This window comes from Idiotropiscis lumnitzeri, chromosome 17 (assembly GCF_059441095.1).
Source record: "Idiotropiscis lumnitzeri isolate Australia: NSW breed Sydney's pygmy pipehorse chromosome 17, RoL_Ilum_1.0, whole genome shotgun sequence".
NCBI lineage: Eukaryota > Metazoa > Chordata > Actinopteri > Syngnathiformes > Syngnathidae > Idiotropiscis > Idiotropiscis lumnitzeri.
The window spans coordinates 16,337,587-16,357,467 of NC_142407.1; the positions used below are offsets into that span (position 1 = coordinate 16,337,587).

Sequence of the window (19,881 nt, forward strand, 5' to 3'; positions counted from 1 at the left end):
ATGATGCGCTCTGCTAAAAAGCACCAGTCTGTAAGCGTACATAAAATGCTTGTTAAAAGTTGGCCAAGTGTCTGACGTCGGAGTCAACAAATCTCGGGAGGTTTTTCCAGCGCATCGTATGGCCTCGGTATTTGTTGCGTTAGGTTTTCCACTATTGTGCCATGCTGGGGGGGGGGCGCGTGTGACCCTGGGGAACGTGCTTTTTTTTTTTTTTTTTTTTTCGCCGTATTCCAGAAAAAGTGTAATTGCGCATCCGGGGGAGGGCGTAACCGAAAATAATTGAGAAGCACTGTTGTGATGTTGGAACCTGATTCTCACCTCTGACTACAAATAGATTTTCTCATGCGTCAATAGTCCTGTGCTGTCTAAATCACGCCTCCTCGGGCTTCAAACATTTAGAAACGGTGGCAATCTCTTTGACTACTCCCTGATACTGCAGCTTTACCTACCTGTAACTATTGTACTTCACGCATAAATGACGTCGCAACAATAACTGATAAATTGAGCATTCTGTATTACCAGTCGCGGGCACTTGGCAGTCTATCCACCTTCAAGGAGTATTTCCATGAAGCATTGCAGTTTAAACACAATACACTCGGCCAGTGACACACACACCACATTGATGTTGAGGCCACATGGCATGGTTCCCAATTGGAGTGGCCTTAATAAGACCATCCATACCTTATCAGTTGTGTGTCTGGGCGACACAATAGTCAGATTGAGGGGCGACACAAAAGGCCTTTGAAAGGCTTTGTGCGCCGTGTGTGTTGCGCTTTACCGCTTAAGTGTGTTTTTCTCTTATCTTGGCAAAAGTGTGTACTTCACCTATGATCCTTAACGGGGGGAGAAAAAAAAAAAAAAAGAAGCCCATTGTCCGCTGCCTTTTGTCCACCGTGTTGCTCGTTGGCGAATCCGTGTCGTGCCGACGGACATTTTGTCAAAGGGAATTACAGTCATTTGGATTCAATTGATCTTAAGTCTTCATTTAAAGACGGATGGACGGACTTCACCAGTTACGGTCAACCTGTTAAGCCAAATCAGCATCCGGACGCACTTGGTGCTTCCTCTCTCCATTTTAACTACTAATTGTGCAGACATTTCATTTTGTAAGAAACAACTTCCGCAGCCCAAGTTTGGGAATTCCGGTTCTAGGATTCCTCAGGACAATGCATGACGTTTGTGTACGAGCTCGTGTCTCTTTGAGGCCTTCCTCTCTCGTTTCCCTCAATGATTTTTCTTTCCAAGAACAACATGAACTGGGCGTGCCTTTGAGAAGCCACAAAAAATGGGATCTAAAATTGCTCGGCAGTTTTCACAAATGCGGATTAGGATTTGACGCTGTTTCACTTACGCGGTGATGGGACATTCCTGGTGATTCGGAGGTACTTTTGGTTTTTCGCATATTTTCTATTTTGGTCTGTAAAAGAAGCTAAATTCCAGACATAAACGCCAACCGAGCTTTCATTGTTTATTCCTTGATTACTGCGAACAAGCCATGCTAGCCGTTGTCATTCCACGGCAAACTGAAAAGCTGTGTTGTTGCATTAACGTCGGTGGAAATGACTTCCAGGACGCCTGACGGGATAAGGTCACTCACCTTTACAACGTAGCCTAGCCTCGCTTGATTGTTATTGATTCGTCCAATTACGTGTTTGACCGGAAACCGCCCGCGTACAACAATTCCAGTTCCTCTTGTCCTTATTCCCTGAACCTTGTCAAGGCCACAACGCTGCTCCGTAATTGCACCTTTTATTCCGAAGGCTCCAAACGCGGAATGGCAATGTTCCTGAGCCGTGTCGCTAACGTTTCCAAAGCTGAAGCCGAGCATTTGCATTTGACGTGTGACATCAATCCGTTGTGTTTTCGGAGTGGGGGGGTTAAAGTGCCGCCGCCGCCGCCTGCTTCATCTTCCGCTGAGAGACGCCGTGATGGATGGCTGTCATCTCCTCGCCCGGGCTGAGTGCATCGCTTTTTTTTTTCACGAGAATTTGCTCTGCAGATTTTAATTTTTTTTATTTGACATTTGTTGCCATTTTCCGAGCATGCCAGACGCACTCACTGGCCGCCGCAGGTATACATGCGCAATCCGACCAGAGCCATTGGATGAGCTGAGAATATTTTCACCATGAATTCTAAAAGCACCCAGCACGAGCAATGATCTGTTCTTTTCTTGACACGGTCGTCCTTTTTGGAAAAAAGTGTAGCGAGAAGCAGGATTTGGTTTTTTGTTGTTGATCCTCAAGTTGTCCCAATTTGATCATGTGATCGGAAATGGACGGCGGTTGAGTCATTTTCAGCTAATTGGTATTTGGTGAACATTTCTAATAGATTTTTTTATAATCCTCAAGGATGAAGAGATTTTTTTCCACAATTTAAGACTGAACGATTTTGTGAACCACCTCAAATTTTTTCCCATTTTTTTGCTGCTTTTGAACTTCAAGCAACCGCTATACACAAATTATTATTTTTTTTTCTCCGCTTCTCGCATGTAGCCTTTTATTAGAGTTCCGCATCGTTCACAAGTGAGTCAAGTGATCCGACTTTGGTATCGTTTAGCTTATAGGATCAAGCTTTGAATGTGTCAACTCCGCCGATAATCAAAGCTGTACCGTGCGTGCGCGCGAGCGTGTGTACCTTTCTCAAGGCGACGTGTTTGAAGATCTCTCCGGGCTCAAGGCGACCGTGGCGGTGGTGTGGCAATTCGTGTCACCTTAATTGCTTTCGAGCACTTTCAGATATCTCTCAAGAGTTTTACTGGCTTTGTTCCAAGCCCGAGGCTCTTTGAGAATTTCGTAACGGAGCCCCTTTGGCGAAGACCAGACTGTGTGTGTTGTCGCACGTTATTTAGTTAGCTAACCTTCAAGGTCTTTTCGGCCCCCTACAATCAAATATTGACCCCTCGTCGCGTCTGACCTTGGGAGCTTAAACGGTTACAGCCTAACGTCGGCTATCGGATTCCTCTCGTGAGCGCTAATCAAAAAGTGGCCCGTGAACGCTGGGAGAAGTGTTGAATAAATCTTTCTGTTTGGCTTTATGGCTCCTTTGCCATCTGCAGCTCGTTGGATGCAGCGAGTTAATAACGCCTGGTGTTATTTACAACGCGCGTTCGTGGTCGGGGGGCTCGCTGCGAGAAGGCTGGCGTGATGGCGACGGCGTCCCGATTCGTCTGTAGAATCATCCCGCGTTGCCTGAGGTCCTGATGTGTTTTATTTATTTATTTATTGGCGCTCTCTGCTCGGTCCACAGGAAGATGCACAGCGGAATGAAGACCTACGGCTGCGAGCTGTGTGGCAAGAGCTTCCTGGACAGCCTCCGTCTTCGCATGCATCTGCTGTCTCATTCAGGTGAGCAAATCCAAGCGACCTCTGGTCGTTAAGAGGGAACTCGCCTGCTTTGTCTCACTTCGACAACTCTCTGAACGTGTCCAACTTTCACCGGTTGCTCTATGGAATGGCCTAAGGAGCTCTTGGAAGTGTAACCCAAGACGCGCCTGTGCCGCCTCATCCGTTCCCACCTCACTTTTTGATGACATTTACGGGCCCGAAAGACAAGTCGGAACGTAGCGCATGAAGATTTCTGGAGCGACTTGACGCGTTTGGTTCAAAGGCAGAAGTCGCGGTACGGTCTGATGATCCGTTTTCTTTCACGTTGGCTCTCTTTCGGGTCACGGGTGGGCTCGGGTCAATCATCAAAATGAGTTATTTACTGCATGGGCCGCACGATTTTGTACTGTGAGAGCACGTAAAGCGCCCCTAGTGGTGAAAGAAAAATCTACAGAAAAGCCGCACCATTGTATGAAAAGTAGCGGTCGTTTCTGTGAGTTTTAAGCCGAGCGGTCATCGGGTGAATGATGGCGTGTGCATTTCTATCAGGAGAAGGCGCCCAGCGTATTTTCGGTCCGGGCGGCGAAAAGTTTTCTTTTTAGCCAGCGAAAACTGGCAGCGTGTGTCTTGTGAGGTACGTCTTTTTCTGCTGATGAAAAAGGCGAGAGGAGCGCTTGCGCTGCAGCCTGACGACGGTTAGGGAAGAGAAAGTGTCGTGGCAAAGATTCTTTGATAGTTTTTCTTGTACACTTTACTTCTCGCACACTCTCTCTCTCCCTCTTTTCCGCCTCCACCGTTTTCTGACTTTCAAGGCTTTTCTCGCTCTGACACGGCGTCTCCATTTTTACTCTCTGTGTAATGATGACACTTCGCCGAGTCCCAAACGCCGCCGCCGCCGCCATCATCATCCTTCAAGCTCGCTTCACAGCCGACAGAATATCAGAGAGATGAAGAGAGAGAGCGGAGAAGCTCTTTGGTATGCGACGCGTGTTGTGAATGTTTCACCAAGCAACACCGCCGCCGTCTGCTCCCTCCCCTCCCGTCTCTTTGTGTCTGTCTGTCTGTTGAGATCTTCCCGGTTCCCTGTCGGTCTGGCTGTGCCTAAACCATCCGTTTGTCTTTCCGCACTTGCCTGTCTTACCGAGCTAGCAAAGCATATTTGTGTTCCGCCTAAACACTTTCCGCCGTCTGTCTGCCGCGACGCTGACCTACCGGTCTTTCCGACATTGTGAAGTTTGGACTCGGTTTCTCATTCAATAGACTGTCTGTCTGCCTTTCGTTCCGACCCACCTGCCGGACGTCTCCTCTTTCGGTGTGTCCCCGCACCTGTTTGTCGACCCAACTGCCTTCCCCGCCGTCTGTCTCTCTTTCTTGCCCTGTCTGTCTGCTCTTTGGTTGCCTGTCTATCGGATTGGTCCATATTCTGCACTTGTCTGTCTGCGAACCTGCCTTTGCCCCAGTTTGGTTCGCTGCTGACCTACCTGTCTGCCTGAGCTTCGTACCCGCCTGCCGCACCTGCCTGTCTACCTGCCAACTCGGGCGTCTCCGCGCTTAACGCGCCAACGACCTGTCTTCCTGTCGTTCTCCATACCCGTCTGCTTAACCGTCTTTCTGCCAGCCTGGCTAGCTGATGACGTAGCAGTTTGTCTGTCTGTGGACCTGTCTGCCCACTCTTTCTATTGACATGCCTGTCTCTCTCTTCCTGTCTGTCTGATCTACACCCGAGTATCTACTTGGCTATTTAGTTGCATGTCTCTCTTATTTTTTGCCCACCTGTCTCCCCCCAACCAGTCTTTCTGTCTCTCTGTGTGCCCGTTTGCCTGCCTGTCTGCTACCTGCCTATTTGTCTGTCTGTGTGCACATGTTGTTTGTAGACGTTTGGCCGGTGTCCCGTCTGGGCTGCGCGCCACCACCGAGGGATCGTACAGTATGTACAGTCTACTGTGTGCCAGCTTGTTTTTTTTGTTTTTTTTTCCACTCTCAGCATGTTCTGTCTGCTCTGTTAATGTTATTGAGTAATAACATCCACCTGATAGCGAAATGTCTGCGCCTTTTCTGGGTAATAATATTCAACTGGTTATGATTGTGCGGTTGCAGAGCTTGCGAAATGTCTCCACTTGTTGATGAGATGAAGTCACCCGCTGATTATATCACGGTCTTGTCTGTTGCGTAACAATTTTATTGGATTCTGTTCCAATAGCTGCCAACATTTCATCCGTTCTGCTTTTATTGAAAGAATAAAATCGACATTGCGGTCTTTGCATACAGTTTGCGTTTTACTGTCACTGCTTGTTAGTGCGTACCTTCGAATGTTCCAGAACTCTTTCTTCACTTAGCTCATACTTGTACCGAAAAAAAAAAGAGCAAAGAAAACAAGATAGTGCCAGAAAAGATGAATGCTTTAGAGCACCAAATGAATAAATCTTTAAAATGTCTTGCCGCATTTGTAATGTTTGGCAAACTGTTTCCGACTTCCTCAGCTGCTGCCAAACTAAGTCGGTGTTGAAGTGTTCCGTAAATATTCTTTTTGTTTTGTTTTGAAAATAACCTGTTTTTCCCAAACCACACTAACAAGATCCTTATTTGTTACATAATAAGATTCACCAGACTGTCCCTGGATGCCTGTTGGCAATAACCAGGGAGACCAATTGCTAAGTTTTCGAATGTCAGAGCACTTAAACATGGACCGTGAGTGATCCCGTTTCATTTTGTGTCATTTTCACATTGGACAAATTCTTATTTCAGGTTATTAAAGTACAGTATTCATCATCTTATTTTATTTCATTTCATTTTCCCTTAACACAAGCAGAATGCAGTACTGTTTAGTATAGTTTGGGTGTTTATTCAAAATGTGATTTGTTTTGCTTTTCTCAATTTCTAACTTGCGATTTTTCATAACTACAAAAAAAATATTGGTAAACTATAATACTGTTCATTTCTTTTGGTTGACGCTGAATTTAATCATTTAAAAAAATAAACTAGGAAAACAGTCGTATAATAATGTGTTTTTAATTCATTTATTTGATCATTTTAATGCATGAATATTTTTTTAAATGATTAGTTTTCCCTGAATTTAGGATAGTGCATGTTCCAAATAAACCCCTCTTCTTTCAAATGTTCTCACGAAGAATGAAACATAATTATAAACTTAATCTACGACATCATGCATATTTAACATTCCTATTTATTTGGGGGGTTCCTAAAATGTGGATTAAACAATAATACAATCTGCAGGGACGTTAAATTCTGGAGCATTCAAATGAGGGCTAAAGAGTTTGAATTGTTCCTTTTTAAAAAAAAAAAGCGTGTCTTTGTCTCACGCTTCCATCGTCGTCGTTCTCACTTATTGTGTGTGGCGGCGGCGGCGGCGGCGGCTCGGCACTTCTGGCACTACGCCAGCTCTTCCCTCACGCTGATGACGACACATTTGTGCCGGCAGGTCTGGATGTTCTGCCAGCATACCAGAATTTATGATCTCTCGCAGATGTGAGTCCAGGAACACACTGTACTCTACCCAAACCCAGAAATTAATGAAACTTGACTGCCTTCCAGGCCACAAATTCAGAAATGTGTGAGTGAGAGAGTGAGGCTGAGTGGCGGAGGAAAAGTCCATCCATTAAAAGCAAGTTGCGGAAAAAGAAATAGTTCAGAAGAAAAATGAAAGTACAGCCAGAGGACAGTTTATACGTTGTCTTTTTTTTTTTTTTTTTTCCCTGTGCTGCAGCTGATAATGCATTTGCATACACGGACAGCTTTCAGATCTTGCACCCCGTACATAAAGTACACGCAAAGATTAAGATGAACACGTTTTTAATAAAGCAAAGCGCCGATCACAATTGTTCTCATTTGCTGTAGTACCTGGATTGACCTGTGAGAGGCAGCATGGTGCCGCGTGGCATTCAGACTGCTGGAAAATGCAAAAAAGAATCACCGCAAAAGACGAAAAACTGGCCGAATTCGTTCACGTTCATGAATACTGAAGAGGTTTAACATTTCCGACCCTCGGCCCTGACCATCATCTGGAGGAAAGATAGCGCACCATAATATTGTATTTTCGAAAACTATACAGTAATGACATGATTAAATAACATCCAACCGAACGACTTGAAATGACGTCGCAGAAATAGGTGGATGCAACATCTCCCCTCCCGAAACTCTCATTTATCTGTCTGGCGCACCTCGCAACTTTTTCTGCCATGATCACTATTTCCCCGTAACCCGTCAATCAAACGCTTTGACATAACATGAAGTTGTTGGGCTTGGAAGGAAGAGAAGGTTGCTGTAAATCCTTTTTTTGGAAGGTTGCTAAGTAGCAAGCAGCCCTTTGCTCTGCTTAATGGGCCTGATTTGGTATTCCGCACTGACGCCAGCGCTTATTTTTGTATGCGAGACAAGTGTTTTGATTGAGAGCGATTGCCGAAACGTCTGCGTGTCTACCAAAGGCCGTCTCCCTTTCCCCACCTCCACCCTCTCTCTTTCTCTCTTTGCTGTATTTTTTGGGTCGAGACTGAGCGTTTTTTATGTGTCCTCGCTGTACAGTACACTCTGTGCCTTCTGCTCAAAACAAGAACACAGTCGATTAAATTTTGGATTCGCTTCATCATCCCTCCTCTCCCTCCCTCCGTCAACCCAGCTGCTTTGTTGTTGTCAACATGTAGTGTGTGTGTCTCGGTGTGTGCGGTCAAAGTCAATTATTGCCAAAAGCTTGCCAATTAATTTGTTCTTCTGCAAATTTGAATGATACTGACTGTGGAACACACGCGCTCAACAAACACTAATGCATGCAGACAGCGCAATATGTGAAATTTGGAGTCATTTGGTGGCGGTGGGGGCTGTTCATGAAATATAATTATAATGCATTAAAAAAAAAAAACAAAGTGAAACTACATTTGACAAAACTAACAAAAACTAAAAATACATCTGTGGAATGTACTGTCCCATTGTTGCTCTTAAAAAGGTTTTAAAAACATTTTTGTGCTGAGTTTCTACTACGTGAAACTCACTGTGATTTTTTTTTTTTTTATCTTGCGTGCAAAAAATCCACAAAATAATTAAAAAAAAAAAAAAACTACAATTTATAGAATGGCTCCTAAAAAATTCAACTAAATTCTTCATTTTTGAAAAAACTAAAGCAAAGAAAAACTAACAAGCCCACTCTGAAAACCTCTTTGAAAATTTCTCCAGAAAACTCTCAAGCAAAGTGTGATTGGCCTAAAATGTCAGGCACAATTCCACCCTTTACAAAACGCCCCTCGGACGGAATGCCATGGTGGATCATACCTCATTTGCATAAATTAACCCGCTGACCTTTTTGATTAAAGACGATGGCAAAAGTTCCATTCGCCTCCATATGTGATTAGCTTGAAATCTCTCTCACAAAATCAGCCTCTGGAAACAAAATAGTGGCGCAAACACACAATTTAGGTGGCTGATTTGAATATGCATTAGCGTGCTTTGCGTTAATAGCGCATTTCATCACGAAACAACGTATGAGTGAGGGGCTGTTCTTTTGTGAGATGTCCTGGATAGACGTCCCTCGAGTTTTGTGTGTGTGTGTGTGTGTGTGTCTTGCGTCTGCCCAACACAAATCCATACTAGCCACGGGCTCCTCGCCAATCTATTTTCTGCTCAGCTGGTTTTAAATGAAGTTATTATGACTCATTAAAATGCCCACAAGCTTGTGGAAGTCGGCCAATTACCATTTAAATTTAGCCTCCTGCTCCCGCAACCTTATCTGTGTCCCCGTACTCGCCGGCTCTCATCACCCCTGTCGCCACCGATGCCTCTCTCTCCCGCTCTTTCTTTTTGGGAGCAAGCGTGTGTGTGTGTGTGTGTGAGTATTTGTTCTGCATGCAAAAAGCAGCATTAAACACACACGCACACACAAACTCAGAGAGGGAAGGCTACGGAGATTCGATGATCCAAGGGAATATGGTTTGTGCTTATCATAACAAAGAGATTCGATCAACAAGTGCAGCCGAGACACAAAAGGCAACTGCTTTTGTCAAATTTCAAGTGGGAGAATTGTATTTATTTATTTATGATTGGATGGAAGTTATCACCAAATGAATTCATTGCCACTTACTTAAAATTTTCCTTCTCAATTCTGAAACTCACCTTTAGGCCTTTTGTCTCGTTGAAATTTCAAGTCATAGAATTTTCATTCCGAGGACAGTGGATCTTAAATCAGAATTCGTTAGTATTTATTTAGCATTTCATTAAATTGAATAAAAATCACGTAATCTAATAACGGTTCAAAGTCAAGACTTCTCTCAAATTTCAATTCAGAGAATTTATAAAAAATGATTTATTTTTATTATTACCATTATTAAGCTGTAACTTCTAACTAACCAAGTGATGTCAACCACTTTGAGACACGCAAGTAGTTTACATTTATTTTAATACTGCGGGCCCGGCGCCACGTGTCCAGCATCAGCACCTCTTGTAAATTTGGTTGCCATCATTGCATGATTTCCGGAAAAAAAAAAAAATGCCTCGAGGTTGTGCGGCATGGTGACACACAGTTGAAGCTTGTCCCTGTAATAATAGAAGCCTCTGTCGTCCCTCCACACACTCGCTCACACACACACACACACACACATATACGTGCTATATTAGATTGTTTGTAATGAACCTCTGGCATGCGCTGGCCGAAACGTTCACAAATGCAACGCAAACTTGCCATTGTTTAGTGACAGCCAACATACTGTCGGGATTGTCGGGATTCAGACTGCAACGTGAATATTATCGGACTGTGGGAGAAAAATAGCAGGCAAGAACAGCGACAAGATTAGCACATCCGCCTCACCGTTCAGAGGTGCGAGATTTCCAGTTTAAAATGGAACCACATATTGCGATACGTTTCAAATAGTCTTTTATTCGAGAGGTACGCACTCTTTTCTAATTTCGTATCATATAATCCTGTCCATGGGTTGACGCTCGCTAAACAGTTCTTGGGAGCATCTTGTCCTCCTATTCCGGCGAGTTGAACCTCAGCGACATTTAACGTTGTCGTTTCCACTGTCTTAACTTGAAAAAAAAATTGTTTGCGATCTGTTGACAATTTTGACCCAAATGTCCTGCATTTGAATCCCCGCTGGGAGCAACAAAGCCATTTTGACAGCAAACATCGATAAAAGTAAATATTCTCCGAGGCGCCTCCTTGTTATGATCCCATTACGTAAGCCGGCCGATCGCTCTGGGAAAGTTCTTGGATCAATTTTCGCAGTGCAGATTAGAACGCTTATGAATCCCATTCATGCAAGAGCTCCCTCCCGAAACGCTCTTTATATTTTGGGGGAATGAAGAGAATGAAGTCGACGAAGCAAAAATCTGCCCGTGGCACTTTGATGTCGCGGAAGAAGTGAAAGGAGACGACGACGGCAAGATAAAAGCGCTCCCATAGCCATCTGGAAGTAGCCAGGACACATAAGGATTGCTTTTATGCCGCTAATTCCACTGGGAGGCGGTGGGGATGTCGCGTTATAACTGTTGAAAACAAGCAAGTGGCCGCAGAATACTAATACGCTCGGTCACAGGGACGGACGCTTTAATGTGGCAGTAAACGGCATCTTTTAAAGCCTTTTCTTGGGGGCCTTAAAGACAGGGCAAGCGGCTGTTATTCATTTGCATCTCTCAGCTGACCACATCACTAGCAGTATCCTGTACAGGAGAGGTGGGCAACCCGTGGCACGTGGGCCAAAAAGAACATTGGTGGAGTTTATAAAAAAAAATAATAATAATAATTATCTAAGCCTGTCAAGTTGGGCGGAAAAAAACATTGAAAGTTGCCTGAAAATGACTGAATTCTTTTTTACATTTTTTGTTTAATTTTTGATTAAAATGGAAATTCCATTATTATTTTTTTTTCAGCGCTAGATGGTGGCAGCAAATGTCGCAACAAGTAGCCTTTTGGTTCCCAAGACTTAGAACGCTTTAATGCCACTCCTTGACTGTCAAACAAAAGACTATTGGATGATGTGTTTTTAACCAAACCACATAACTTTCTGCCACCAGATTATTGCTAAACAATATAAACAGGCTAAGGCTAATGAAACTAGCATCGTCATTGCTGTGTTCCAATCACGACTGTGCTTCTAATTTGTCTCTAAATAATGAGATATGGTTGCGATATACTATCACACAAGTGTAGAAAGAGAAAGGTTTAAAACTGTAAATTTCAAACGCAACAAAACACGCCACTTTAGCTTTGCTAGCTTGTGAGAGTCAGTGCTGCTACAAAGATACAATGAGTAAATAATCCTAAAATCAATAAATACAATCACACTTTTTGTGAGGTAACGGCAGGGGAGGAAAAAAAAAAATCCCTACTTGGGACACATTGAACCCTTTGAACCACCGAGTCACCGTTTGGCCTATTTCTGCCTCAGCTGATTGTACACGCACACACGCGCGCTCCCGCATGCTTTTGGCCGCCCGCCAAGGCCTGTCATCGCCTCTACAGTATCACTTCTGCTGTATTTATATCCAGAGGCCCGTGCTACAAGTTGGCGGGTCGGGCTGCCGGAGGAAGACGGAACTGGAAAGTGTTTCAGCTGCAGGTTGCGCTTCCTCGTGCTTACAAAGAAATTGACATTGGGAGCTGCTTATTGTGTAACGTGCGTAGTAAATAACGCTACCTTGAAAGGACTCCCCAGTGGACGGAAAAGTCCTTTTCAAAACATGAGTAGCTTCTCGTTTGAATTTGGGAATTGTGTGGAAAATAAGCGTCACAATCAGAATGGCATTTCAAGATACAAATGAAAACGTGTTTGTCTTCATGATCAGTCACATTGCAGGTCAAAATACCACAGTCGCAGATTAGATTTTTTTAACACTCTAAGCAGTGTTAAAAAAAGAAAGGAGCAAAACAAACAGTGGCACACATTTATAACACTAAGTTAAAATCGTATAGCAATAAAAATAATTAGCAAGGTGTTGGCTGTCGCTGATGGGTCTTATTCGTTGCATTTTTTTTAGCATTCCTAGTCTTAAATGCAACAAGTTTACTCAGAAAAAAATACACCCTACAATCTAAAGGTGTTGCAAAATAAAAGAGGCAAATTGTTCAAATAACGCAAAAAAATTTTACATCATAAAAATTTAAAACGGTGCATGCCTTTTTGGGGGGGGGGGCATTCCGATGAGTAAAACATCGTAGAACATTAAAAAAAAAAAACATTAAAAACATTAACTTTGCTAACATCTCAAAAAGTGAAAAGTCAAAACGGTGCAACGTTACCTCAAATAAGTTGAACGCACCCAAAATTGTACTAATAAAATTTGAATGAACATTTTTCATTTTAAAACTTTAACAGAAATACTCGATGACAGAGTTCAAAATTGCTCTATTCTCATATTCTTCTCACAATTTCGGTCATATTGCGAATCATACGAATTCTTCGATGTTCAACTTGAGCTCTTTTAAAGCAACAGTACGATATTTCATTGGAATTTCAAATTTGTTAGGGAATTTTTTATATATATAATATGCTTTCAACTCGTGACGGTGCATTTATTTATTTATTTATTTGCAAAAGCCTCCCGAATCCTCATGAATTGTCTTTGAGTTACATTGTCGTCATCTTAACCTCATGAATGAGGTGGTCTGAGATTAGGATCTCAAATTGCAGATTTATTTGTTTATTTTACTTACTCATCTAAAAATAATCCTCCCCTTACTTTGTGTTAGCGAAGGCAAAAGATGACTTCATGGAAAAGGACTCCTGCGGCGGCTAACGCGCGCTTCATGACGACCGCTAAATAGTTTCGCCTGACTTGATCCGATTTGAGCGTTTGAAGGCCGCACGTGTTCTCTTTTTATGTGGAACATTTTAACGGCGTGAAACAGAGGATACCCGAACAAAACAAACATGTAAATCGATGCACCTGAGAGCTGTTAAAAAAAATAAAAATAAAGTGCATTTGATGACTTTCCTGTTTACTGTGATTCGTGGTAGATGTTAGGTACGGAAACAGATTTTCAGAAATGTTGTTTGTACATGATGGTACTTGAGGATTCTGAAAGGTTCTCATGAAATTGTATCAGCCATCAAACTGTTTCTGCTTATAGATTTCCTTTTATAAATGATCCAGCTGATTAATTGGTAGCATCTTGTATGCTCGCTATCACGCTAGTTGTTGCGCCATTTTGGAAGCTAGCTTATGAGTGATCTTTTCATAAAAAAAATAAATCTATTTAATATCCATTTACATTGAGGATAGAGGATTGTTTGTACCTTCGTAGAGGATAAAGAATACATGACCGAGTGATGTTATATTGTCTGTCGAGGTGTTGCTTCACCATTTGTGTTGTCTACGGTGAAAGTCTCTTTGTTTTATGTTTAGTTTGACAGTAAACTTGAACTCAACTGGGATTGTCTCTAAACAGTTGTAGAAGCAGACAAATGATGACTCTTATCTTGAAAATTTAGGCTTGCTTGTTTGACACTATTGTACATTGGGAAGATTTTTTGGAACTCGTTTACTACCATTGACAGCTGAAGACGTCAAAGATCCTTTTTTTTTTTTTTTTTACTTGAATGGTAGCGAATGAGTTAAATAAATGGAGCTGTGGTGAAAGTCAGCACTATGTGAAATTCTTCGTATTCCTAAGCCATCTATTTTAACGCCGTCTTCCCTCCTTTTCCAATCACTTTTATCACCTGAGTGTTCGACGCCAAAAATGTACACACATACGCATGCATCACTTTGCTCTTGGGCCTCGTGACTGCAGCCTTGATAAACTCTGCCTCGCCTTTGACAATGTGTGACTTGAACGCAGGAAATAATGGGCCCTAAACAGTAAATCTTTACAGGTTATTGAGCGGGCTAGGTGAGGGACTTGTTGGTCATGATGGCGGGTCGTTGCGAGGGGCTTGCTGGTGTCTGACTGCATTAGTTCTCAGCTGATTTGACCATTTCGCCGTGTATAAAAAAACAACAAAAAAAAAAAAAAGTAACAGTACTTGGGGCTTTGGTCTCCTCAGTGTCGGCCAAGAATGCTCCAGCAAACAAAGCTGTGAAAGCCTCGTGTGTTCCCTGTGAGAGGTTTTTAATGAGCGCCAGCCAGGAAGCTCCTGTTACACGGCTAAAAGTCCCCCAAGCCGGCAGCCGAACCCCGCTGGAAAACCCGGACAGACCTCGATTTTAGCCGCCACTGTCTACCGTTGGTGAACTGATTACATATACATTCGAAACCCACCGTTTCCCGCCTCGCCCGCTGCCTCGGGGCAACATGCCGACAAGTCAAATCCGTTTTCCCCACCTCATCTTTTGCTCTGTTTAACAATTAAAAAAAAACAAAAAACATTAACAGGCCTGTAAAGGTGATGTATGCCCGGCCAGCTGTTGGCTAAAGAAACATTCTGCGGCGGTCACGGTGTGAGGAAAAGTTCACAAGATGGTCAGGAGGCTCGTTTGGGGCTGGTCAAACCCGGTGTGGAAATGACGTCCAAAAAGTAGAGCAATAGTTTGTTCATCTTGTAACAAAGGCTAGCCAGGCCCCAAAAATCCGTTTTTGCATCGCTCTTATCAAAGCATGACATTGATAGCTTGCACTCTCGATTAGTCGACTAGTCGACGCGTCAACTTTACTTCCGTGCGTTGATGATGGTACCTTGAAGTCGATTACTCGCCAATCATGTGCATAAACGAGACGTACGCCTCGCTAAAATCATCTGTCGGTGCCGAAAACTTGGGCATGGTCGCTTTCAAAATTCAATCTCAATTCTTTTCCATTCAAGTTCTTCGGATTCAAATCTATTTGGTGGAAGGTCGTTCATGTGGGCATAGATACGCACACGTGTATGCATATAGGTGTGTGTTTCGACAGAAGCCCACCCACCCTGGTGCAGCTCGCTTCTATTAATACCAGCCGGCCTCGGGGCCACTCGGACGCCTAACTTGCATCCTGCCCTTCGCCCGAGGGGCTGGCTTTTGCTTCGTCTTTGCAACCGCCTCTTGTTTCCTTCCTTCACATACGCAACAATAAACACATGCGGGAGTGTTCACGTACATTTTCTTCTTTGTCTATGGAGGGCAGTCGTGCGTGCGAGCGTGCGAGGGGGTTGAAAGCAGAGCTGAAAACACATGGCACCTTTCACCTTTGTGGGTGGGAGGGGGTTAGTCAGGCCAAGATATTGAAGCGGGTGTGGTTGTGCGGTGGGGGGGGGGGGGTCGTCGGGGTGAGTTGGAACATTTGGTTGGTGTCTGGCAAGAACTACCTAAATGCACTTTATCTTTTACAACCTGGACTGGATTCATTTTGTTTTGTTTTGCAGCAGCAGACCTCACTTAAACATTTGTGTTGAAGGTTTGCGTTTTATGCCGCTGTTATTTCATCAATTTTACACACCTTAAGTATTTGAGTCGACAACGTATATTTCGCTTCTTCACAAAAGCAAACGATTGTGGTTAAGTCATCTTCACAAACTTTTTCAAAGATCGCGATGAGCGACGCAATGCGGAAATGAATCTGTACACACTTAACTTTTTGGCTGATGCGCTTCCTTCTGCACCAGGCGGTCCGTTTTTTTAACAGAACGGGCTAAAAGAAATCTCTCGCGTCTAAGTAATCGTACTCATTATTGAAAAAAAAACAAAAAACGGACAGACTTTCAATCTTGAGGCCGCATGACTCCTGTGAAGTTCGAAAGAGAGCACATTTTCTGAAGCTTACCGGACAGTTCAAGAGTGTTTATAGATTTCTGGAAATGATTTGTGGAAATTTGCGCAATTGACCATATTTGGACATTGGTGGTTGTGACGTCAGGTGGTCCAAATGTGGTGGCAATCGGACGGAATCTCGTGTCTGAAGGAACCGTGGAAATTTCCCAAATCATTTGAAATTCATGCGCAACAATGTTTGTCAGATCGAACCAAGAAAGTTTTGCATGCATGTTTTGAATGAAAGCGAATCCTTTTTCTTAGCAGCCTCAAAGGCGGTCGACTGTTCGATGGCTGCTTGCCTCGAGATGCCCCTCAATCCCTCGAGGGTTGAAAATCTCTGGAAATGGTTCGGCCATTCAGAGAAAAGCCTAATAGAGATTAGCCCGGCCAGGAATACGATGCGTGTGACCAACCGGAAAAACAAATTGATTTTCAAGCAAACTGGATTAAATGGCAGAATTAAGAAAAAAAAACAAACGACTGACGTTGCAATCGCAACTCATCCATTTTTTTTTTTTTTTAACGTGGCGTCCTCTACAAGTGAGCGTGTACTCGTGTGCGATTGTGTGAGTCAATATTTGTCCCGAGACGTCCCGCCTGGCGCAACAGACTGTAAAGCTGTCAAGAGCGACCTGAATATTCCGTCTCCGTCGCGGTTTTCCTTTGATTTCTCCTTCCCCTCACCGCAGACTAGTCATCTCCAGCCAAGCGCGTTTGTGACGCTTTTGATGGGCTCGTCTCGGTGCCCCCCCCCCCCCCAGACAATCCCAGCGCACCCCGCTCGCTGACAGATTATTTCGATTTATCTATTCCACTGTTTGCTCCCGACATCGCTTTTGTGACTACGTTTGATGGTTGTCTTAATGTGTTTGATGCGTCGCGTTGTCGGCGTAGGTGTTGGAGTTTGACCTAAAAAACGATTTACAATTTACCCTCATAAGTGGAGCGCAAGCGCTAAAAATAATGACTCTCGAAAATTCTTCTTTCAAGCAACATTTTAGCATTGGTCCTAAATGGAAGTTTATCTTATGGTACTTTGGGGCCGTTGTCGCCAACCTTTTTAGAAAAATGCAAAGAGCTCAGGCTTCCATTATCAACACGGTAATCAAGTCACACAGGGGTGCGCAAAATCGGCAAATTTTGAGTCGAGAATTGACAGAAGCGAATGTGAAATATGGCCTAGCCGAGGTGGTGACCAGGATGCGGAGGGTCTGAGAGAATTGTCTCGCATCGTGCAAGTCGCCAAGAATGAGCGCGGTGTACCCATGATTTCTTATTTTTTTTCTTTCTCACCAGTCTTAACTGATTGTTGCAGTCGAATGAATTCCTTTCCCTGTGGCAGCACCAAACGACTCGGTATTGGAGTGTAGCGGACTGTCTCGAAATGTTCCGACAGCTTTGTGGCAACACTGAATTGTTGTTGGTTGGCGTTCTAAGATTTGCGTTGCGCTTTTAGGGTGGAGGGGACGCCAACCCAAGTGGTTCATACTCGGTTGTTTTGAAGGCGAATAAAAGCGTGAACACCGACTAATATTGTGGTGATGATTCCTCTTGGGCGTATGTGAGGCTCTTTTCATCTTTGAAGATTTTCCTGTCACACCGTTTCGTCTTACGTCAACGGATTACTTCCGTTCAGCAAACATTTAGTTAACGTCTGTTTTGGCCAAACTGCTTGTCTGCCTTCCACCACACACACACACACACACACACACACTGTTTACACAATTAAAAACCACTGGGTGTGATATTGCTTGTCCAGTCGCCGTAATGAGCCTTTTTTTTCATTTCCCATTTAGCCTCGCTGCCTTCCCAAATGGGATTGCCGAGCCCGTCCTCCCGGAGGAAGGCAAAGTTGCATAGGCGGCATGTCACTTGGGAATATCCCACAAGGTTGTTTTTTTTTTGTCTTCTGTGTGAACGAAACCTTTTTTGCGTTGTGCCAAAGTATGTGTCCAAAACGTTGTGAGAAAGTAAAGACCTCGGCGAGTGAAAAAAAAAAAATATAGGGCTTGAAAACCACAAAGACAAAAATATGGTCAGATCTCAATCTTGCGAAGCAATACAGAACCAGAAAAAAAATGGTGACGACAAGTCCTAATTTGTCCATTAAAGGCGACGCACACGCAAACAAACGCAAAGCGGTCCACGAAAACCGATTCTCGTTTCATCATTTTTTTAACACTCGCTGCGAACTGCTTGAAACATTACTTTGAAGTTCCCGCCCGGAATGGATTTGTTGCCTTTCCATGACTTCTTCTGGCCAAAAATGAATAAATCATCCAAAAGCCAAAGAAATTGCCGCTCAAAAAACAGCCGTCTTTTTCCATCCTTTTTCCAACTGAAGCCTTCTCATGCCAGTCTAAAAGTGTAAAAGGCCACGGCAAAAAAACCACAAAAACGAAACCTAATGCACGTCAAAGGATGCTGGGTGAATGTTTCGCTGCATGTGATGGCCTACTTTGTGTCGCTACAAACGGCGACAGGCTCTCTCGCTCTGATGTTTAATTCTGAGAGCGTCTTTGATGAAAGATTCCGTTTTGACTGGCGCTCCCAAAGGAGGGCATCTGTTGCAAACAAAGATACCTGTGACAGGAAGTAGGTTGCAACAACAAGTAGCAAAAGATGCCGGGGTGCGTGCGTGTCACCAAATCCCAAAGCGTTGAAACCTTGAAGACCACGAGGCCGTGGAATGTGCGAGCTAACGATCGGACAATGCGCTATTGCGCAGGAAATTTGACATGACTCCCACGTGAGCCGCGAATTGCTGGACAATGCGTCAAAGTCATCGTATGTCGAAACACAACCGCCGTTATTGAAACCTCAACGTAATCCAATCACAACCGGTGTGCTGCTCTAATTTGAATCCAATCTCTCCGTTCAATGTCCGATTCTCACGAAGGTGCTCATGACGAGGATGTTTTTCAACATCCAATCCTTTTGGTGATCACAAAGTGCGCTAGCATCCGCACAAGTTCCATTTCCTCAGGCACTTCTTAACCTTAAATGTGTCTCTTCCGTTCCAAAGTCACGTAGCTGATCTTCCTGCGGATGTCTGCCCGAGATGGTGCCGAAAAATGCGGCGGAACGGAATTGGAATTGCGCAGTTGGAGACCATGTTACTTGAAGCGTTGGAGTGTTGACCGCGCGATGCCAAAAAGAAGCTTCCGTCGACATGACGTCCAAGCGCACTTTTAGTATTTCACAAAGTTCACACACAGCAAGAAAGTCGTCACGTTTGGTAGAAGCGCGGACCAGAATTTGAAATTAATTTCCCGCAGTTTGTGTCTTGGCTGGGCAAAATTCTGTCCAGCTTCTGTGTTGCCTAACCCAAAGCCGAACCCCGTTCACCAAAAGTCGTCACGATGAGTCGAGTCATCGTCTAATATTTCAATCGCAGGATATTGTACCAAAAAGCAGCTGCTCTTGTCGAACCATTTAAAGTTTGTACGAAGGATTCAAATGCTCGTACTTTCAACTTGCAACTTCAATTGAGGGCGATAGTGTGTGGCGTTAAAATTTTTAGCGGTCAATTAATGCCACATTAAAAAAACTAAACAATAATTCCAAAAAATACACGCGACTATGCAGAGTTGCAGCTCTGATATGAAACTATCGATACGCGCAAAGATTTCTTGCAATCCTGAATCATCGGACATTCATTCAAGGTGTTTGTCTTAAAAGCTTCCGCAAGTTTGCTTGGTTTGCAAAAAAACAAAGTCCCTCGCAAATCACCGCCCCAAGAAATGCTGACGCTTGTTTTAGGGCCCAAAGTGGAAGACGTTCTCGGACTCCGGCAGGGCAGCCCTCCCGTGCCTTGTTCTCCTTTTACTTTGCATCTCTTTATGAAATAACAACAGCGCTCTCTTGTGCAACAGCTCTCAGAGGAGGA

At 43.8% G+C, this 19,881-nt stretch overlaps 1 protein-coding gene across 1 annotated transcript in view; it reads left to right on the forward strand.

Annotated features, from left to right (window-relative positions):
- The window catches only part of zbtb16a (zinc finger and BTB domain containing 16a), an 89,720-nt gene that overhangs the window by 30,101 nt on the left and 39,738 nt on the right, over window positions 1-19,881 (forward strand). The window contains exon 3 of the mRNA XM_088279851.1: window positions 3,247-3,344. Within this exon, the coding sequence (XP_088135977.1) occupies window positions 3,247-3,344 (98 nt within the window). The remainder of the gene's footprint in view (window positions 1-3,246; window positions 3,345-19,881) is intronic.